Below are 22,565 nucleotides of genomic sequence, written 5' to 3' on the forward strand. Positions count from 1 at the left end.
TTAAGTGAGGGAGGTGGGGGAGGACTCAGACAGTGACAGTTTTTGAAGCTCCTTGGGTAATTCCAATGGATATTACAGATTTTGGAACTATTTGGTCTATGTTAATCTGATAACCTATTTATCAAATCCTGTGATTGAAACCATCATTATCTTTTCCCCCATTCTTCCACCCAATCTTGGTTTTCTTCTACCTTGAGCCTGACAGCAAAGTCAAGGTATATTCACTATATTATGTGCATAGAGTATGCTGTTTTGAAAGCATTTTAAAAGGACAAGTCACTTTTATAACAGAAAGATACTTGCCTTAAACCCAGTCATTTTCCAGTGTAGTAGCCTTTGCCGGTGGTTCATCATTTTTCTAAGGCATTCTTTCTGAAATGAGAGATCTTATTCTTGGTGCCAGACCTCAGAGGAATTATTTTTGAACACTTCAAACCATTTAAAAAAATACTGAAGTGGCAAAAAATTACATTTTTCTAATAACAATATAATCTCCCGAACTATTTTTATCACTTTATATGTAAGTCTCTTTTTCTGGATTACAGTGAAAGCATTATCAGTGCCTCCAGTAGTTTTTATTAAGGAATGCTAGAATAACAATAATAGCTGGCACCTATCAAGCACATATTATATGTTCAATGTTTTGCTTAGTGCTTTACCTACATCACATCATTTAATTCTCATGGCAACCCAGCAAAGTTTCTGCTATTATTATCCTCAGTTTTTCAGGGGTAGGAACTGAGGCTTGCAGTGATAATTCTCTGAGGTCACTCATTTGTTAAATAACAGTTATGTTGTTTATTTCACAGAGGCATCTATGAGTTAATGGAAATTTATTAAACAACTGTGTGCCGAAATGTTTGTCCTAATCTCTTTCACTTATGTCTCTCATTGTATCTTTATAACCACCAACACACCAGGCAAAAAATATGACAGATGCTCTAGGGGAGAAAAACAGATCAAGAGCTTTCTCCTCTGGTTCTTTGGCCTCCTGACTTTCTTACTCCTGCTTCCTCTCTCATTATTCTTCCCAATGAAATGAGGGCAACTCCACCAGGACTCAGAACAAATCCTGCAGGAGAAATGCCCTCTCCATCCTTCATCCTCTCCCTTGATCTTTAGTCTCTAAATCAGGAAGAAAAATGAATCAAAGGCTAGTACATTTTTTAGGTAACCTAGAAGACAAGCAAAACACCAGGTTTTGCGTATATGTGCCTAATAAATATAACCATAACTTAGTGGTGGGGGAGAAAGCTTGTGGCTAAGTAGTAGAGTGCTTCCCTTGCATGGATGGTTCCCCAGCATCAAGAAGAGATGAAAAAACCCCCTAAAACTCTACCTATGCAAACATAAACGTGTTTGAGATTTTCTTATAACTCTGTTCAACACTGATATCCATAGCTTGGTATGCTTGAGTACATTTTTCTTTTAATATTTAACACAGAATATTTAGAAACATAGATACGTAAAAGGAAGAAAAGTAAAGTCACTTACCTAGAAAAGAAAAGCTGTAAAGATTTTGGTGTATATCCATATATATATATATATATATATATGTATATATAATTTTTTTCAAAAATGACGTCATAGAGTAAAACTATTTTATAATCTTCCATTTCACTTAATATCATTTGAAGTGTTTATACATAATTGGAGTAATTGTGTATATTGTTACTTGTTTCATTAACCCTCTATTGAATACTAGCTTATTTCTCATCTTTCACTTTACATACAGATTTTTGCAGCTAAAAATTTTTTGAGATAATATCAAAACTATAGCTCAGAGTTGTCATGGAATTGATCAAATTTAGCAGAACAGCTTGGCAGAAACTCTAACTGGGATCTTCTGATGACCAGACCTGGCCTCCTTCCCTGTAGTCTAGTTCTCAATTCCTACTGCAGGTTTTCAAATCAGAGATTTTCTTCTTCCTTTTTTTTAAAGCACCATTGTCCTCTCTTCACCCCTAGACTTCTGATTTAATTGGTCTGGGTGGACCCAGGTATCATTATTTCTAAAAATTCCCCTGGAGGTTGTAATGTGCTGCAGAGTTAAGAGCTGCAGCTTTATACCAGGTGGCTCCTAAATCAAGACCTCTCAGAGAGGTATCCTGGGACCCTCTGAGCATTAGCTTCTGTAAATTAAAGAGGGCACTGAATAATAGAACTTCTCAAAAGATACTTCAATTACTTTCTTGAGCTAATAGCACCTGAGTATAACACTCTGATGACTAGTCAACTTTCAGGGGGTATTTATTCTTTAATGTTACACCAGAAGCGTGTATTCTTGTTACTGCTCAGCTTTTAGACAGCTCTGAATGTTTGTTTGAGTCTTTCAGGGGAAGGGCTCAAGAGCAAATAAGGATTGCAATTTAAGGAAAACTGGAGTGTCTCAGGCTTTCCCAGGGTACTTACAGCCACAAAACCTTTTGCTTTAGCCCTCAGATCTCAACGTTTCTGAGCCCCCCACCTGATTTCCTGTTTCTCTTCCCACCACCAATTGCAGCTTCTCCAGGGTTTTCCAGGAACCCCAGGATTGTATTTCTTTAAAATATTGGCAGGTGTCTAAATGACCCCATTAGTTGCACACTGCTACAATAAGCTGGCCTGAGCTTCTTCAGTTTCAGACCCCAGCTCTGCCATGGAGGAATCACTCAGACTAGGACCTGGCCATCACTGCCATTGCCACTTCCCGGCAGCAGTGGAGTTGGAAATGGTTTGTACCCTGACGTTAGGGAAAGTGGAGCTCACTCATCACTTTTCTAGACCAGAGTCTGCAAGCTAGAAAAAGACTGTTTGCTGTGTACTCCACTTATCTGGAGAAGTGTCTGGAGGCATGGTAAACTAGGCTGCAGAACTCTAGGATTTAGTGATTCAGCCTTCAATTCACACCCTAGGATCCCTTGCAGGGTCTCAGTTGAAAAAAGTTTAGATGCCGTGGTATACACAGACTACCACACTTGGAAACTACAGCAAAGTGCTATACTCCTCCCTTGTGATGAATTTGCTCCTGGGGACTCCTGCTATTCCTCTTGATCAGAATTCTTCAGAATTATAACTGAAAATGAATGAAGAATTAAAAATGGAGGAGATGAAATCCATTCACAGGAGATAGAAGAATTTGCCTAGTCTCAGCTCAAAAATTCTCCTAAGAGAAATAACAAGTTGATTGGAGAGGCTCTGTGGGATAAGTGGACAAGGTCATGAACTGCAATTCAGGAGACCTGGTTTCTCATTCCAGCTCTCATTCCAAGCTCCAAGCCTATGTGAGGTTACTCACCTTCCAGCAGGAGGTGTAGTTTCTCAGAGTTGTAATATCTTTATATGTGAAATGGGGAGAATAATCTTCCTAGCTCATGGAGGTACAGAAAGGAATAAAGCACTTTGTTGCAGGAATGCAGTAGACTATCCATAGTAATAGAGGGTTCTATTTATTCAGGAAAGGGTAAATGCTCCTCTCAGGAACCTCTAAGTTTAAAGAAATCAAGGGATATTACCTAGCACCATTATCTCTAAAATTGTAGTCTCAAACACTCCTACAATAGTAGTAGGATGAAGGACTTCATGAGATGCCTGGGAAGAAACATGAGCCCTGGGAGCTGTTCTTTTAATTGTGTACTTGATTCAACTAGCTGAGCTAGCATTGAGATGCTCTCAGATCAAGGGTACCCTCCCTTGTCTCTGGCTCTTTTGCTACTGCCATCCTCACTGCCATCACCAGAATTTGTACCCATGGATACCCCATACTTGAGGGTACTTCTTTTATTCCTGGAGGAGAAAGGATGAAGATTTGGGTGGGAAATAGACCAAAAAGAAAGAAGAGGACTGGTGGGGTTGAATGGTATCTGTTTATCACCGAGAATTGACTCAGCTTTGGCGGGGAGAGGGCATGCAGAGCTTTTTTTCAGTTCCAGAAGTGTGGCTTAGAGATGGCAAAGCCGTTTTCCACATTTCAGGGTGGCACCATCACCACTCTGTGAACCTAGGCACTGGTGGCATTCAGAGGACCTCCAGACAGCGCCCTCACCTGGATCTGTCCAGAGATGCCATCGGAGTGGTGGTAAGGGGCCTGTGGGCAGAAGGCAAAAAGGAGCAAAGCTGTTGCAGGACAGGCTGAGCAGGGCTAGAAGTTGCTTCATGGCAGCTGTAGGTGCAGACTGGTTAGTGAGTACATGTGCACTATTGTGTTGAGGACTAAAATAATAATAAATAAGAATAATAATAAATAAGAAAGTTTTTTAAAGAACTCTGAAAGTTTAGGAATTGGAGACCATACTAACTATAAAAACCACAGAAATTACAATTCCATTGGCAATATAATACTAGTGTTTGAAATGTTGATGTTGAATTACAAACACAGATGTTGAATCTATAATCAGAAGGAAATGTGAAGACCAAGTTAAATTATCAGAGAATTTGCAATCTTAGAGTTTTAATGAACTTATAGGGTAGTACAGTTGAAGCTTCCAAATACACAAATTTCTTCACTAAACATTTTCCCTCTACAGGTCACAGCCACATTTTTCTATCCCTAACACTTTTTGCCTTAGTCTCATTTCACCTGACTCCTTTATTGCAGGAGGGAGAGGAGAGTAGGGGGAAGGTCAAGAGAAAAATGAATCATCCCATTTTGAGTTTCAGGAAAAGGCACAAATTACCTATTGCAAAGAATATGTTTGATATACTCTTAACACCTGTAAGCAGAAAAAAGTGATCACAGAATGAATGCATTGATGGGAATTGTGAAACAGCTATATAAAAATGGCCATAACTTTTTTTGTATAGATTGCAATTTGTTATACAGTGTTCTTCTTTAGTTAAATCCTACCAGCTACTAAATCATATAAATACAAGAAATCAGGTTAATTTTTTTTCCTTTAGAACCTCATTTAGATAGAGTAAAACATGTAAGCCCAATATTTGGGAGGTTATACACAGACTGTTATACACCTGACAGGCTATTTGTCTTGAGCTTGCCCATAATAAGATTAATGGCTCCTGTTTGATGCAACAGATTAATATGTGAGCTATAGAATAATTTAAATAATTGCCTTCTTGGCAAAAGAGAGAGTCTTTTAAGCAATTTGACTTTAGGACAAATGTGCAAATATTATAACTTCTTTCCAGAGACATTTAAAAATTTCTTAAGGCTAATTAAATAGATCTGGCCTTCAGTAACTAATAACTCAAAGACAAAATATATTACTGTTCCCTCCCCCTATATTTGGTAGGATTTAAAAAAAAATGAGGTGAGAAGTGTTGACACATTTCAATACCACACAATATGTCCTTGTGAAAGCAACAAAGAAATCTTGAAGGTGATAAAGGTCACAGTGACTAATAAAAACTCAAAGTAATAAAACATTTGGGCCCTTCTACAATTGTTCACAACCAACAATTTGCCAATCTGAAATAACAAGCAGGTGATAATTAACAAAGGTAGACACCACCTATGGCTGCCAGCCATTTAGTCAGAAGACATTTCTGTTTATCATCATATAAAAATTGTCATATTTCACACCCCATGAGTTCACAGAGTCTCTTAAGAAAAACAAGTCACCAAAATGGCACATTCGGCCAATATTTCCACATGGGAATCAGTAATCAATGGAGCCTGGTGGCTGAATCCTGCTTCAGAGGCACTGCCTTGTGTTAGGCCACACCACACCATTCCTCACCTGCCTGGCCCATTACACTTGAGTTCAGAGATCTAAAATTGCACACTGCCTCCAATCCCTCACCCAGAGACTGGATAGTCTCTTATTTTTCTTCAGATCTATTCCTTTGTCTCTTGGCAGTACCAACTTCTTAGTCAGCAAACAGTTCCCAAAGAAATAATTCAGCCCTCCTTTCCCATTTTCTTTCTTGTTTTCTAGCTGAATCATTCTCCTTCTCTATCTTGTTCCCCCTCACATCCCACAGAATTTCCTTCTCAGAAGCTGGAGAATGCCTTTATAATGCTGAAGCGTGAAGCAAGACTTTCCCCTAAGTGAACTATGATGCCATTTCTTTTGGAAAAATTACACCTAAATACATACCTGAACTTACTTCCCATAAGATGTACAGTGGTGCCTGTACAATAACATAATAGGAACCTTTAGAGAATAACTTAAAATATGCAGAGCCTGATCAGATTTGTAGCTTAAAACATATTTCATCCCCCCAAAACAAAAGATTGAATCTAGGAATATAAAAACAGTTGATATGGCTTGTTTTATGGAAGGAACACTTGCCAAGTGATTTTGCACCATGGTGGATGCTGTGAGCTGAAATCATCTGAGCAGTTTCCTCATTAATCAATGATGGCACAATACTCAAACAGATGTAGCCATTCGACTGCAAATTTCAGAGAGTGAGAAAAATGGGACTTATGGGGTTTTTGGGGAGTCAACCAGTTTGGAAGATAAGGCTATCTCCGTCAAATCCTATTCTTTACACATAAAAATCCTCTCAGGAGGGTATTGAGCTGTGTCTTGAGTCCTGACTGTGTGTTGTCTGGCAGCAGCTGCCTCACCTCTTCCCTCTGGTGTGCATGCAGACAAAGCTTCTCAGATGTCCACAAGTGACCTTCCTACAGCTGTAGGAACACTACAAAAATTATGACTTCTGGGGCTTTTGACCACCTGCCACAGTCAGTGGAGCCGACTCAACACAGCTCTTTTACCCATCCTCCAGGGATGGGCATTTCTCTCAGCAGAGTGGACCGCTATCCTCACCCAAACTATACATTTCTCAAATCACCTTCCCAGAAAGATCCTCATCATTTATGTTGTATTTGCCTCATCTAGTTCACACGGGAATGAAGGACTTGCCCTCAGGGTAGGGGAGTTCCTTCTACACTGGTCACTGTTTACGAGAAAGACTTAAATAAGGGTGGTCACAACATTAAAACAAGTAGATTTTTATAAAAGTTAATAAAGTGCTAGTAAGAACAAGAACTCAAATCTTAAGGTGATTGATCCTTCACTCACTTTCTGGGTACTGATTTCTTACTCTATGGAAAAATTTATCCCCCCTCCTCCATTTTTCATTACAACAGAAAAGGATAAATGGGAGAACACTTGAAAAAAAACCCAGAAATTGTGACATAAAATGAAAAGTATTTGAGGTGTACAATTCAAGAAACATTAACTAGTTACTACATGTCATTTTGGGACCGTATTAGGAAAAAAATTCTATTTTTACTTAAAATTTTCCTATGTAACAAATATTTTGGTAAAGATAAATGGAGATGGCTTGTACTTTGAATATAAGACAGGAACATCTAAGGTAATGGGAATATAGGGATATGATACAGAAAATGAAAAAAAGAAATTTATCTGTAACTGACAAAGAATATGAGAGAGAGAGAGAGTGAGAGAGAGAGAGCATCAGTTTCACTTATATCCTCAGCTCAGTGAGTAGACAGCAAGAATGAAAGTGCTACTTTCTTCTAATAGAAGGCTTCTGTTACCCCATGGGAAGCTGTGCTCTGAAGGGCAACTGGGAGGCCAATGTTACTGTGGTGATGGGATGTTCTGCTCCTGCTAAAATGGCCTCTCCTGCAAGCAAGCAGGTTAGTTTTTGAAACACTTAGAATTCAGCCCCCCAGGACCTGGGCCAAAATCTGATCTTATGGGGTCATTTCTAGGACATGCATAGTCAACGAACCCAGAAAGAAGGTGCTTGAGAATGCAGCAATTTGAGTAAACATACTTATGGGGGAAGAAAGTGAAACACTGGGGATCCAGAGAAAAGTGATGAGGTTTCCATCTATATTCCTCTGGCAGCTTCGGTAAGGCCATATTTTGTTATTTTTCTTTCCTGCCTGTTTTTCTCTTCTTAGTAGCTGAAACAAACTTAAAAACTCTCACATCAGCTGTGAGCTGGCTGGAGAGATCCTTGTTCTCAAGTGTGTCCCAGGGAGAGAGATTCTGAGGGGAAATAATAGTTTGTGGCAGTAGAAGAGAAGGAGAGGACCCCTGAGGCAGTAAAAGAAAGAAAAGGTCTGTCTGGAGAAATAGCACATATGGTGGCAAGAATAAACACTTTGGCACTGGGGAGACAATGTACAAACCCTAGTCCCACCAAATATCTTAACTTTTCAGAACCTCCATTCACTACAAAATACAAAAATTTAAAAATATATATTTGGGTGCTCAGGAATGCTGGATGTGCCTTACCTAGAATACACCCCTAGTTTTGGTCTGGACAGAACCACCATCTTGGAACCATGAGGAAAAGTCAAAAGAATTCTGACATTTCTAAACTGGTAAAATAATCTCAGTTCCCACCCAAGTACACAGCTGGATCTATGATAAGGTCACTATGAATGCACTGAGTGGTCTCCATCATGTGCAAGTCAATGCACTTTCCACTCAACATACTAGGCTTTAAAAATATTATCTCACTGAATTGTAAGTAAATATAATTTCAGATGAACTTATTAATTATGAAGCAATGCATACAAAGGCGAATAGCACATAGTAGGTTCTTAGCTCATTTAAACTCTTATTTCTGGGTGGACATGGGATAAGCCTATAGTCTCAGCTTCTTGGGAAGTGGAGACAGAATTGTTTGAGCCCAGGAATCTGAGGCCAGCATGGGCAACATGATTCAAAAAATAAAAATAAATCCCTATTTCTGTTTCCTCTTGGCTTGAGACTAGCAAATAGTGTCTCCTAGGGTTTACTTAAGGCAGGAAGCCCAAGGCCACACAAATGAAAGAGAGAGGCCATTGCTATCTGCTCTTGAATGCTCAGCCCAAGTGGCATCATTCCCCTTCTGCAATCTTTTTCCCTGGCTACACTGACTGAGGCAGAGTGGGTTGCTGCCTCCTTTATGCCTCCACTGTGTTCTCTGGGTGTCTCTCACAGTGTTGATCATGTTGTTTTGCAATGATTTCTTTCCATGCCCTTCTCTATTACAGACCCTAGATGATCAGCTGCTCAAGGGCAGGAGATATGTTTTATTCATCTTTATGCTAGCAGAATGTCTAGCCTATGAGAGATGTTCAACGTTTAATGAATAAATGAAAAACTCAAGGCAGAGTCTGACAAGGAAATGGATGAGAAGGGGCTATAGATTCTCAGGGATCTCTTTCCACTTTCTACTCCCTACTCTAGTACCCCTTCCCTCATTTCTCACATCCAAGTTTTCTACTTCTCCTGTCTCTCCAGTTTTGCTAACAATCCTGTCCTAGGTCTCAGGAAGCATCACTTTGGCTTACAGACTAGGAATGTTTTGTTCTTACTAGACGACAGGTATGAAGGGAGATGTATGCAAATCGGGGCATGAAACTTGCTGCAAGAAAAGCCTCACAACATGGTCCTGGTCAATGAAATGTTTGTGGAAATTACTGTCTGGGGATTCTGAAAAAGTTCTTTGGAAAGGAACACATTTAATGGGCTTATGTTCTGCCCCTTTCTAATATCCTAGAACACAGGCACAATTTCTGGAGGTGCCGCAGCAATCTTGGGACTTGAGGAAAAGGCCTGGAGTACTACAGAAATCTCAGTCCTAATATCCTTGAATCATGAACCAATGCTTGCAACCCCCTGCCACTGGGTTTTTAATTACGTGAAAAATAAACCTTTATATATTTAGTAAACCTTTAATAAATGTTTATATATTTAAGTCTGACCTATGTTATAGCTGAAGACAATTCTGAATTGATAAATCTAGGCTTTACTTTCTTCAGACATGCCAAGGTCAGTTCTTAGGAGCAATATACTTCCTGTTCCCTCTGCCTGAAATGCTTTTCTCTCAGATATCACATGATTGCCCCTTTCTCAAAGTCAGATATCAAGGGAATATGTGATCTTCTCAGAAAGGCCTTTTGACTTCTTATCTGAAGACAGCTACCCACACTACATCCGTAATTCTTTAATAATACTGTCCGGTTTTGGTTTTGTCACTGCATTTATCCCTGTCTGAAGTGCTCCTTTGCTTGTTTTGTCACTTTTCCTTCCCCAAGCATGAATACAAGAACCTTCTGTTTGTTCCAAGCAGTTGTATCTCTAACATGGTATATAGTGGCTACTCCATGTTTGATTATGAGAGAGAGAGAGAGAGAGTGAGAGAGAGAGAGAGAGACACACACACACACACACACACAGACAAAGAACTTCTGGAGTTGGACTTGAATATATTTTCCCATAAAATATATTATATACTGTACTTTTGGATAGATTTATATTTTTAAATTTATATTTTAGGGAATGATGGGTAAAATACGGTCTATGACCTAACTATATAATGCTGTATATAAAATACTGATATTCAGGTTCACTCTCCCTGAATGAGCTCATTATGATTTTGACTATACTCTTGTACTCTATCCTCATATTCAGAAAACTTTCCCTGCCTCCTTGAGTTGCATAGCTGCCTCTCTGTCTTTTATCCTCCCCCATCTTTTATTCTTAACAGTTCATCAAATTGTAACTCCTCAGTGAAATCATTTTTTTGATTTATTAAAAAATTTTGAGTTCCACTCAATGTCAAGTAAGTTATTTTTTTCAGTAACTAATTTCTTATTTCTTGAGTGCCACTACCTACACTTTTTTAGGTTGTATCCCATTTCACATCCTGTCTTGTGAAAATTATCCTTATGTCCTTTCAAAGGCACCTGGCCTAACTTCCTCCCCTCCCAAGTTGTTTCTGAGCTTCTCTCTTTTATATGGGTCTGCTTAAAAGCAGCAAACTCTTTTTAATCCCTTTGGGAGCCTTCCCTCTGATTTGCAGTGTGAGGAGAATGGCAGACCATAATGAAACTACAAACAAGACCTTGACTTTCAGGAGAGTAAATTATTTCTTTTCTGGCTAACAAGTATGCCTTTACATACAGAAACCATATAGCTAGAGTAATAGGATAGGGCTATCCTGTTATATACACTTAAGGAATAAAAACAGACCAGTTTGAAGAAGTGGAGTGTTTAGAAGTTAAATGGTAAAAGATAAGTATATGAATGTAAGTTGGGTTCTATGACAGATATATTTGGTTTACCAATCTTCATTCTCTTCCTTTTTCATAGTATAAAGTCCTCATTTTATTTAAGGTGATAATAAGATTAGAAATACTGGCCAGTTAGGTGAATGTGCAGTTAGGTATTGACAAGGTAATGTAGTTCTGTAAGAAGCTCTCTTTCAAACTGCTTAAAGACAGCTGGCTCAGCTGAAAAGTGAGTTCTCTTGCTCTTCATCTTTTCCTCCCACTTCTCATTTAAAACCTGATAACTGGGGCTCCTGCTCTAATTTTGAATCATAAAATGAGGATGAGGATGGAAGCCATGAATTAAGTATGACTGGATCACAGAGCCACCGTACCCAGCTCAAATTTGCCCATTTAAAGGCTCTTCTGTCAGAGGAAAAGCCTGGTGTCTTTAAGCAACTGTTACTTTGCATTTTTTGTTAAATGTAGCCAAGTATACTCTTTTCTCCTACTGATGCTCTTGGAGGAAGTTTTAAAAAAATATGTCCAGGCTGCGTCTAGACCAATTAAACCAGAAATTCTGGGGATGGAACTGAGGCATCAGCAAATGTTTAAAGCTGCCCTGGTGATTCCCCGGTACAGCCTAGGTTGAGAATCACTGCGTTAGGCTGCAGTGTAGCATGTTCCAGATCTCCTGGGGGATGCAGTGATGCTTGTTAACAATTTGAGTTTCTAGGCCTTGTGCCCAGAGGTTTTAGTTACTTAGGTCTGAAGGCAGGTGATTCTGATACAGACAACCTAGGGATCACATCTGAAGAAACACTGCTTTAGGCAATGGGGAATCTTTGGAAGTTTTAAAGCAAAGAAGTAATAAGATCAGAGGAGCATTTGGCAAGGATTAGCCTGGATCTAGCGAATAAATTGAAGAATGTTGTGAGAGACTGAAGTCAAGGAAACCAGTTGGGAGGCACTACAATGTTAATGGCCTGAGGGGCTACATTTCTGAACTATGAAGGTGGTCACAAAAGTGCTGACTGAAAGGGAGCCACAGTAGATACTGGAAAAGATAAAACACTACAGATTTGGTAACTGAGCGGGTATTGGGTGAGGGAAAGTTTGAAATTCTTAGTAACTAAAGAATATACTAGGGAGTGTGGTATCTTCTGGGTTAGTAAGCATATCTCCCCCTTTGCTTAAACTCAGTTAAATTGGCATAGATTATTAGTTTATTATGTATCTATAACTGCAAAGCTTAAATTGATTTTTTCAACCTGATTGTATCTAGAATCTCCTGGTAGGTTGGGACCACTTATTTGCTAGATAAGTTCTATTTTAAGGTTGGATTTTTTAGGAGGTTTTATTTTTTAAAAATTCATGTCTTTTGGGCTGGAGATTTAGCTTATTGGTGTCGCTGCCTGCCTTGCAAGTGCAAGGTCCTGAGTTTGATCCCCAGTACCAAAAAAGAAAATGAAACACTCATGACTTCTAAAGCAAAGAAAATAAATAAGCAGGCATCGTAGTTACTGTTCTTGGAGCTATGCTGTATCTAGATATATCTCTTACAGTACAACTGGGCTCCCAAGGGCCAAAGGTTTAAAGAACACTTCTAAATGATGATCTCAACTGCAAATTATTATTTATTCAAGATAAAGCCAACTGAGAGAGGTTATGGTAATATATTGTGAAATAATCTAAATTAAAAATAATTACTTTATGAGTAATTCTAAAATATTTAATAACCACTGATTTGTCGTAAAAATGAAGTCCTCTACCTCAGAAATTGATATAAATTGTGATTTTCAAGTCCTACGTTATTTAAAAACCAACCTATTGGCTCTGGAGTTTGTAAAACAAGAAAAATAATAGTCAAATGCCTTAAAATGTAAATTAATCTCTTAATTTTTACTAAAGTCTGTATCAAGACACAGTTTCTTTTAAGTATAGATTTTAAATACCAAGCTAACTTAATGAGCAAACAAGACACATATCAAGAGCTTGCCACTCAAGGTACAAAGATGAATGAAATATAGCTTTACTCTCTTGCACTTCGTAGTATAAACAATAAAGTGAGGGTGAATTTCTCTCAAGTTCATTTCATTTAATTTTCTCTCTAATTGGACCATTTTTTAAGAAAACTCTAACAAGGTGAAAGTCATTAGATCTGTTAAAAAAATTAAAAGCCTAAACTTCACAGGCAATGGAGAACACTTGTCTAGATTCCATACCACATTGAGCTTAGTCGCTAACCATACCATTCTTTTTAAATTTGCTGTGAATCATTACCTTGTCACTTACTCCAGAGTATGCCATTGTCCTTAAGCAAAATTATTAGCAATACTGAGGGGCCACCCTCAGTGGCTCAGTCCTTCCATGCATGCCAGGGAAAGTGGACACCCCACACTGTCAGGTATCTCCCCTACTTTCTCCAGTATTCTCTCCTGCAGGTGGATTTTTGTGCCACCTCAGATACTAGTAACTAAAAATGATTAGAGTAAAATGTTAGCTACCATAGAGACTCAGTATTTTTGTGAATATAACCATTTCCTACAAAAATTATTCTATTCCACAGTCACAGACTCCACCCCTAAAATAAGCTACAATTTTGGAAATGCAAAACATTGGGTCCTGGGCCACCTTTGTGTGAAAGTGTGGGGGGAATAAACAGATACAATAGTAGTAGGGAAACAAAAAACAAAACACAACAGTGCCTCCACTGTATGACTCCAGTTTAGGATGTGTGCATTCTATTGCAGATGGCCCAAAGGAGTTTATTATGGGCTGAATTATGTCCTCTTCACAGCCAAGTACCTAACACCAACACCTAACACCAAATACCTCAGAATATAGCCTTTATTTCAGAAATAGGGTCACTGCAGGTATAATTAAATAAGTTAGAATAAGGTCATACCAGAGTTGGTGGGCTCCTAATCCAACATGATTGGTGTCCTTGTAAAAAGGGGAAATTTAGACACAGACACAGCCAAAAGGAAATGCCACATGAAGTTGGAAGCAGAGATGCTTCAACAAGCCAAGGAACGCCAAAGATGGTCAGCAAACCACTACTAGGAGTCAAGGGAGTAGCACGGAGTAGACTCTTCCTTATAGCCCTCAGAAGGAACTAACTCTGCCAAAACATTCATTTTAGCCTTCTTACCTCCAGCACCATGAGACAATAAATTTCTGTTGTCTAAGCCACTCAGTTTGTGGCACTTTACAATTACAACCCTGACAAACTAATTAAAATTATGTTTCCATCATTACCTGAATGGATAGCGCATACTTTTGGTATAGACATAACTTGCCTTTCAGTATTTGACCCATGAGAGTTAAAAATTTTAAAGCAAAACACCTATCATAAGATGGGAAAATGAAAGACAGTGGATGGCCTGGAATGCATGCCAACCACAGGTCTCTTGCTAACAGTGGAGGCTGCTGCTTCCCAATTAAATCTCCTCCATCGTGTGAATCAAAGAAAGCTGAGAAAGCAGCCTCCACGGTCACTGAGCCCTTCCATACTCTCCCACCCCATGTAACTGCTTGCCGTCTCAGCCACAGTGTTGGAAGGAACCTTACTGACTGGCTGCCATTTTCCATTGTCCCCCTCCTAACTTCCTAACAAACAGAACTAGGAAGTGGACCAGAAACTAGCTAGAAGTAGGACTGGGAAAAAGTAGAGCAGAAAAATTGAATACAAATAAACAAAACCAAAATAGACCAAGGAGGGGGTTGTGAAGAAGGAGAAAAAAAGAGAGAAACATAGGCCAGGCTGGTCAGGAAATCACTGCTGGAGGGAAAAACCTGCAATCTGCAGTCATGGATCTCTAGGGTATTCATTACATTGCTTCAGAAAGCCATCAGGAAATTAAGATTCTTCTTGTGAATATAGTATATGTTCAGAGCCCCTAAAACTATTTTTGGAATTTAATCATCAAACTCCTCGTGCTGTGCTTATTTTTTCATTGCTCTGTTCTGTAAACAAAATCTATGTGATTTTACACGAATTTATGTTGAATACTGGAATGATGAAGGCAAGAGACTGAGAAATCAGTCAATTCAATTCTCTCATTTAGGTGCACAGGACATGTAACAGACTTTTCCAGTGTCACACAGCTCATACCAGATCTAGGTAAAATAATTTGTAAGTATATTATGATTTATGAAGAATTTAGGCTGATTTATACAAATAAAATATTTCTAAACCTAACTTGTTTGTTTGCTTGCTTGTTTTTGAGATGGGGTCTCACTGTATAGACCAGGCTGACTTTGAGCTCACTATGTAGCCCTGTCTGGCCTTAAACTCATGGCATTTCTCCTGCCTCAGCATCTGAAGTACACGGATTGTAGGTGTGCACCATCCCACCTGACAACCTAACTGTTTTTGAACCTTCACATCCATTTATCATTGGTAAAATGTTTAAGAACAGGCCTTTTGATAATAGCCCTCTAGGAAATTTTAACAGAAAAATCCTCAGAACATAATGTAAGAAAGAAAAGCAAATAAAAATTTATTCCAGCCAAAACATTTATTTGAAAAATGTTTGGTGAATTAATATACATTTTTATATAAATGTATCTGGATAATTTGAATTTTAAATGCCTTAATATTTATGCAATAGGCAACTTTCTGAGCACTTGATCCTCACAAAACCTTGTGGTTTGGTACCATTATTTATTTATTTATTTATTTATTTATTACTTTTTTGGTAGCACGGATCAAATTCGGGACCTTGCGCATGCGGGGCAGGTGGCAGAACCACTGAGCTAAATCCCCGGCCCTATGGTGCTATTATTTATTGATCCCATACTGCTGATTCGGGAACTGTGACAGAAAGAGATAATACCTTTGTCCAAAGTCATGCTACTTGTGAACAGTAGCACTGCCAATCTAGCCTCAAAGTCTCTTTACTTAGCCACTGTATCAGGTGGCCACTTGCTGCTCTGTGAAGCAATTCGCATTATCAACTCATCCATGTGTTTTGGGAAAGTGGTAAAGCCAGCATTTTATCCAGATAAAATCTAATTTAGATTCAATACTCCTTCCTAGCATATTATTTTGTTTCTTACATTAATATGCTTAAACCTCATTTTTAAGATCTGGTGGATGCCCTTCTATACTATGACTTTCTTCAGCAGCCATTAACAGAAAGTTTTGGTGTGAGGCAGATTCAGTCTAACAGACAGCACAAGAAAGCACTAGAAAGGGAATCCCAACCACCAGCCCACCAGCTACAGCAGCTACCAGGGTTTGCTGGACAATGATGACTCTTGTGGGTCACCCTCCCTTGTGTGCTGTGCTCTTCATTTTACAAATGATAAGCGGATGCGAAGGTTCAAAAATAGGTTGCCGGGTGGGGTGGCAGATGCCTGTAATCCCAGTACTCGGGAGGCTGAGGCATAAGGTATGGTTGATGGAATAGTCATTAGACCAGGGAGAAAGAGAGCCAGGGTCTAGTCACAGAGAAGCCTTCAGTGGGCAACATGCCATGCAACAGGTTGAGCACATCATCTCTGCTCTATATACTGAGCTCCCTTGGGCTTCTCTTAACTACCCTATAGCATGGCACCCAGTTTACAGATGAGGGACTGAGAATCAGAGCATTAAGGCAATCAAGATCCTAAGTGATATTTAGGCCAAGTTTGTCCGACTCCAAAATCTTTATGTATATACTCTCCCAAGTTGCCTCTAAAGTCATTTTAATCTTCTAAATCTCAGACTCTTCAAATATAAAGTGCCATGCCTCACTAGGAATTCTTTGAAGATGTCTAAAAAGTCACTTTGGAAGCAAGTCCAAGGAAACCAGGGCCTAAATTACTGCCCACCCCTGATATGCATGCAGGCACATCACATGCGTGTATGCATGTACGCTCGCACGTGCGCCACTCAAACAGCACATGTGAGCTGATTTATAAATTTGGCTTTCCACATTTAGATTGAAGGGAAGATTTGCTGTTAAAAAAGTTTTGGGATCACTCTTACAAGTGAGTTTTAAGGTGCATTAAGCTTTAATGTCTAATATAGGGTTCAAGCTGCAAAGGTATAATAACTTTGGTAAGTCATACCAAAGACTTCTGATTCACTTGGCTGGGTTTAACCAAGACACTCGACACCTCTAACAGCCTGAACAGCTACTAATCCAAACACGATTTGAGAAAGTGTTTCATAGTTTCAGTGAACATGGCCTTCTCACCCAGGACCAGTGAGATACACATGATGGGTTTTTTCCTTGTGGTCACTATTATTCTTTGAGGGGTTCAATTAGTCAAAGGTGGAAAGGTTGTAGCATTTGTGGTTTAATTTTAATCCATAATTTTACTCTTTATCTCACTTCTTGTTCTTTTTAGTCTACCTTCAATTCTATTTCCCTCCTCTGGGCCTAGATTCAGCTGGTAGACTAAAAGGCTGATCTGCATTGGTAAGAAATGAGTGAATTCACTTAGTCCTTCAAGCCCTGCCTTTTCTCCTCCTGTATTCCTACAAAGAGCAAAGCATTGGTACTTAGATGATAGATAATGGGCAGGCATCTTGGTGAATGCATGGAGAGCCAAGTTTTATTTTTCTTTCATCCCTATTACACATAAACTGTCATTACAAGCTACATCTGTAGAAAAGAATAAAGCTAAAAAAGACCGAGAATTAATTGCAATGGTGATAATACCTTTAAAAAATTTACTGAGGTATTCTTTACATGTAAAATTGACTTAGTTTAGTGAGCAATGTAATGATTTTGAGTAAATACACAGAGTGGCACAACCATCACTTCAGTCCAATTTGGAAATATTTCCATCACCCCAAAATGATTCCCTGAGCATATTTTCAGTCACTACCTATTCCTACTTCCAATCCCAGGAAATCACTAGTCCACTCTCCGTATAAATTTGGGGTTTTTTTTTGGCATTTCATATACATAGAACCATATAATGAATGGTATTTTGTGACTGGCTTCTTTCAGTTAGCCTATTCTTTTTAAGGTTTACCCATATGTTAGCATTATTAGTATTTTTTCCTTTTTATGTAACACCTTTTTGAATGGCAGCATTACTTAGAGAAAAAAGAATTATTTCACAAGCATGGAAACATGAAGTTGAATCAAAGCTGTGACACCTCCTAGCTGGGTCTTTGGGCAAATACCTCAATCTTTCTGAGACTTACTTATAGAATAGGGGTAATAATCTCTCCCTCAGATGACTATTTATGAATTAGTTGGATTGTGATAGCAGACTGGGTACTCACATCCAGTTTTTCTCTCCACTTTTCCCAGAAATCTTTGTTTTTCTCACCACCTTTAAACTGTAAAGTGAATCTTTACACCCCAGTCTTTGAAGCTTGAAATGAGAACCCACATAGCAGGCAATATCAGAAAAGAAATTCGGCCAAAGGGAATCAGATCCTTCATTAATGGAGCCCAGATGGTGTGGAACTAAAGGGATTTCCTTCGATTACATTGCTATCATTTTTATAAGAACATTAAGCTGCATTTAATTTTTAAAGGGAAAAAATGTGTCAAATTCTACCTCAGACCATTTTATAGAGTTATCCTTACATTTAATGGAGTTATCCTTACATTTGCAAGGATCTAAGGAACACCATAGTTTCCCATTAATTCCTATAAAACTGCTCCCATTAATACCAGCTCTCAGATAACAGGTAAGCAAGTAGCAAAGGGCTACAAAGCCCAGAGTAAATACAGTCCACCTCTAATCTTCAAAACTCAACTTTTGGCCAATAGTTTTTCAGGCTTGTTCTTCCCTAATCCTTGAAAAGAACTGAATTTCATGTGATAGCAAAATAAACTGAACTTTCTGTTCATTTCTCCAGTCCACCTTCTCTGATTGTATGTACATTCTCTAGAATGTAGCACCATCCTGTAACCTTGGACATAAATGTTATGGAGATGCTTTGCCAAATCCCTGAGCATAAAACTCCCTTTCTAAACTGCTTTCCTTCTGGGTCATTGTTTCTCTATACTTTGCAGTTCATCACTAATCCCCTTCATGTTTCTCATTGTTTTTTCTCCACTTGTCTGGGATTTATCACAGCTGCATTTCTTGAAACACTTCCTCTTCACTTCTCAGATTCACTTGCTATTAAGTACAGAATAAAGGAAAAGGATAAAGCTTCTCAGTCCTACTAAAATAAGTTTGTAACCTTTTGTTTATCCTTTACTTTGAGGAAATTAGAAAGATGTATCTTTTTGTGATATACAATGTCTGTTATCAAACGTAAATTCATTAAGAGAGGCAATATATGGTTTTCTAATCTTTATACACCAGTAATAATCACTATACATATGCACTATTGACATTAAGGATGGCAAAGAGAGATATTAGGTATAATTCCTATAAGTGATCCGTCTGCAACATTATCAAGTGAACCTGACTAATTTGATTTCTATTTTAGTAAAGTTATATTCATACAGATAAACAGATAAAGACTGTCTCATGACTGCACCAAGAACCTAATTGAATTTGTACGAGGATTCCTGTGTTTCCTTGTTATAAGTACCTAGCTTAAAAAAACCCTGGCTAAGTTTTCTCGTAATATTGAATATATGAGATCCCAGTAGAGAAGTTTTAACTCATTCTATTATCACCTTACATAGACATAAATGTTATCAAAATGAATAAATATCAGGGAGGGACAAAAACAGTTGAAGTTTACCTAGATTTGTGAATTTCCCTATTCTATAGAAAATTAACTTATGTTAAAACTTCCCTTTCATATCACTACAGTGAAAAAAGTAACTTATATCCTAGACTTTATTTTAGGGATTTTAAGCGGTGTCATAGAAATTTATCTCATGGTATAATGGTTTTAGCAAAGTTGTTCTCTCTATAGCACAGATCTTACATTTGGTACCAGATGACAAAATAATCTTGAAGTATGATGATTTACCTTCACTTTGATGCCCAAGTATCTCCCTTAAATATTAAATACTAAATTCCAGTTTGCAGGCAAGTTAATTTAAAGTTAAATTAAAGTTGAAAGTTAATTTAAAGAAAAAAAATCACTTAATGATTGAAAAATCTCTCTTTCTGTGTGTGTGTGTGTGTGTGTGTGTGTGTGTGTGTGTGTGTGTGTCCTGGAGAATCCTAATCTCGGGGTGCTTGGATAAAATTCCCAATTTGCAGACATCGTCTCTGAGGCCTTGGTCACCATAATATTCTGTCAAACATTTATGCATCATGTACACAAATTACAAAATAATGCCAAAAGCCTCCTACCCTGAGATGGCAGCCAGTTTTTGGTGTGCCTGACGGGCCATTTCACAGCCTTTGGTTCTCGTCTTGTGCATTTCTGCCCGGAGTGAGGGACAGCTGACAGAGACGTCCCCAATAGAAATGACCAATTCTCGGTACAGGGCCACTTGTGTGTTGAACTCTTGGACAAGCTGGAAAAGAAGCCGATTTCTTCCATCACACACTTTTATCATCACAAAGTTTTCCTGTTTCGATGTCCATAAACAGGAAATCTCACTGACCTCTGAGCCAGCTCCCCTAATCTCCAGGTTTAGAAATCTGTAAATTGTTCAAAGCTTAAGGCACAAAACAAATGTCTGTTTTCCACCATCAAGCTTGGCCATTTGCAGATCTGTTGGCCCCCACCCCTCCAGACTCAAGTTTCTGAAGAGCAAGTGCATAGCGTATTTGGATAGCTATCCTGTCACTCCCAGGTCACTAGATAGAGATACTAGGGTCATTTCCCGCTGTTGCTGCTAGGACATGGATTTGAAGTGGCACTGGGGAAAACGACGGAGAGTAGGGTATAATAGGCAAACCGTTCACCTGCGGCTGGGCCCCTGAACACCCTGGCTGGAGCCTGACTGGCAGAGTGGCCACAGCCTCTGCGCTGGAACCTTCGTTCCCTCCGCAGCGCCCCGTGCGCTCTCTTTGGGGTTGTTTGCTACTGTCTCCCCACAAAGCAACGCCTCCACCTCCCCACCCCTTTTTCCCGGAGCGAGCCAGTTACCCTGCCTTTCCCCTCCACTGCTTTTCCAGGGGATAGAAACAACCTGTGTAGCCTCTGACCCCCAAGGCTCTGGCAGTGACACTTCTCTCCATAGGGCCATTATGAGCAGACCCGGGTGTCGCCCAGAATCGGGGGACTGCAGATTTAAAAATAGTACGTGTGCACGTGATCGGCCTGGAGGAGCCGAGGGTGGGAAGTGTCTGGCACTCAACCAAATGATTACCATAGATGACTCCCCCACCCCTTCTCAAAAAAAAAAGGTGCAGATTTCACCCACCATCTTGCAGTCGTCCAGGGTTCTTTGGGTTTTGTGGGCGCTTTCGGAGCCGCTGCCCCTGCGCTCCCAATCCCCGCTCTGCAGCGGGGGCTTGCTGATCTGGAAGATCGAGGAGCGGGTGGGCCGGCTGGGGCGCTTTTTGCGCCCATTCGGTGCAGAACTCATGCATACACATCCACCAAACCGAAGCCGCTGGTGCAGTGCGCCCCTGCGCGGGCGGCCCGGTGGTTGCCCTGCACGCCGCGGCCAAGCAGCCGGAGCCAGGACCCGAGGCGCGCTGCTCACAGGGCTGGAGTTGGCTGCGCGGGTGGGTAACCTTCAGCTTGAAGGAGAACCGGGGAAGCGCCGGCTGCGCCGCGCAGCATCGCTTCCACTAGCAGCGAGGAAGGGGCCCGATCAAGTTCTGCTCAGCAGCATTGCCGGCCCTGTCCCGAGAGCTGGGCGCTGGCGCGGACTCGCAGCACCTTCCTCTCAGCATGGATCGCCCTGCTGAGCCAGAAGGAACGCGTTGCCCGCCGGTGCCCAGTTTCCATTCAGATGGGGGAGCAGCTTTCAAAGCCTGCTCGTCAAGGTGGGGGGCGGGAGGGGGAGTCGCTCTTGCTTCAGTGTCTTCCCTCAGCGGTGCTCAGTTCATCTTTCCTCTCCCCTCGGCGGCCAGGCCTGGAAGGGCTGGCCGTCCCCGCAGCAGGCAATTGGCTCTAATCTGTTGCCTTAATCCCTCCTCTCTAAGGGCTCCTTGTTTAAGGATCCCAAAAGAATCCGTGGCGGGACTGGCAGACGCAGGAAATCGGTCTGGCTGACGTTGGTCGCGGCCCCGCACATTGATAGGACAGGAATACTAATGTGATCCGTCCACACAAACCCCTTCCCCCACCACAGTTTATGCACTTATCCAATCAAATCCCCGGGAACATCAATTGCAATATTACTTCATCTGCTCTATTATTAGAAACGAAAAGTGTCATCAGAGTGGAACACATTGCCACATGCTGAGATGTAAACATGAATTTCAAATAAACCAATGTGGAAGTGAGGCCCTGGACCTCTGAGACCAGGTGACTGCCAGAAAGAAGTGAGGATTTTGCTTCAAAAGGAAGATCTCCTGGTAACATAAAAGAAAAGCTTTGCTTCTCTGAGTTTTGTTTTTGTTTTGTCTTTGTTCATGGGAAAGGTTGATAAGGCCAAAAGCACAGAGGCTTTGCTTAAATTAGTCCTCATCCGCATCCCATTGCAACAAGTAAAGCTCTTGTCCTTGTATCGCAGTCTCAAGACCCGCTCTAAGAGTTTTTCCCAGAGACTTCTAAAAGTAGGAGGCAATAGACTTCCGTGGACACTCAAGGTGACCCTTTCTCCTAGGACATCAGTGACCCAGAGGCCAATAGAAGTGGTCCTGGAAAGAGGGATGGATGCCTTCA

The 22,565-nt window shown here is 40.1% G+C and overlaps 1 protein-coding gene across 2 annotated transcripts in view; it reads right to left on the minus strand.

Annotated features, from left to right (window-relative positions):
• Positions 1-21,991, minus strand: part of Rgs7bp (regulator of G protein signaling 7 binding protein) — a 96,544-nt gene extending 74,553 nt beyond the window's left edge. The window contains exons 1-2 of one of the 2 annotated variants that reach the window (XR_002388847.2): positions 21,151-21,991; positions 20,129-20,295 (exon numbers count right to left, since the gene is read on the minus strand). Coding sequence is in view for 1 of the 2 variants with exons in the window: in XM_004862879.3 (XP_004862936.1) it covers positions 20,129-20,295; positions 21,151-21,315 (332 nt within the window). In the remaining variant the exon portion in view is untranslated. The remainder of the gene's footprint in view (positions 1-20,128; positions 20,296-21,150) is intronic. The other variant, XM_004862879.3, reaches the window with a different exon arrangement.
• Positions 21,992-22,565: the final 574 nt, after the last annotated feature.

Source organism: Heterocephalus glaber, unplaced genomic scaffold (genome assembly GCF_053883595.1).
Source record: "Heterocephalus glaber isolate CG9 unplaced genomic scaffold, H.glaber_assembly_v1.0 deba00001543, whole genome shotgun sequence".
In the NCBI taxonomy this organism is placed as follows: Eukaryota; Metazoa; Chordata; class Mammalia; order Rodentia; family Bathyergidae; genus Heterocephalus; species Heterocephalus glaber.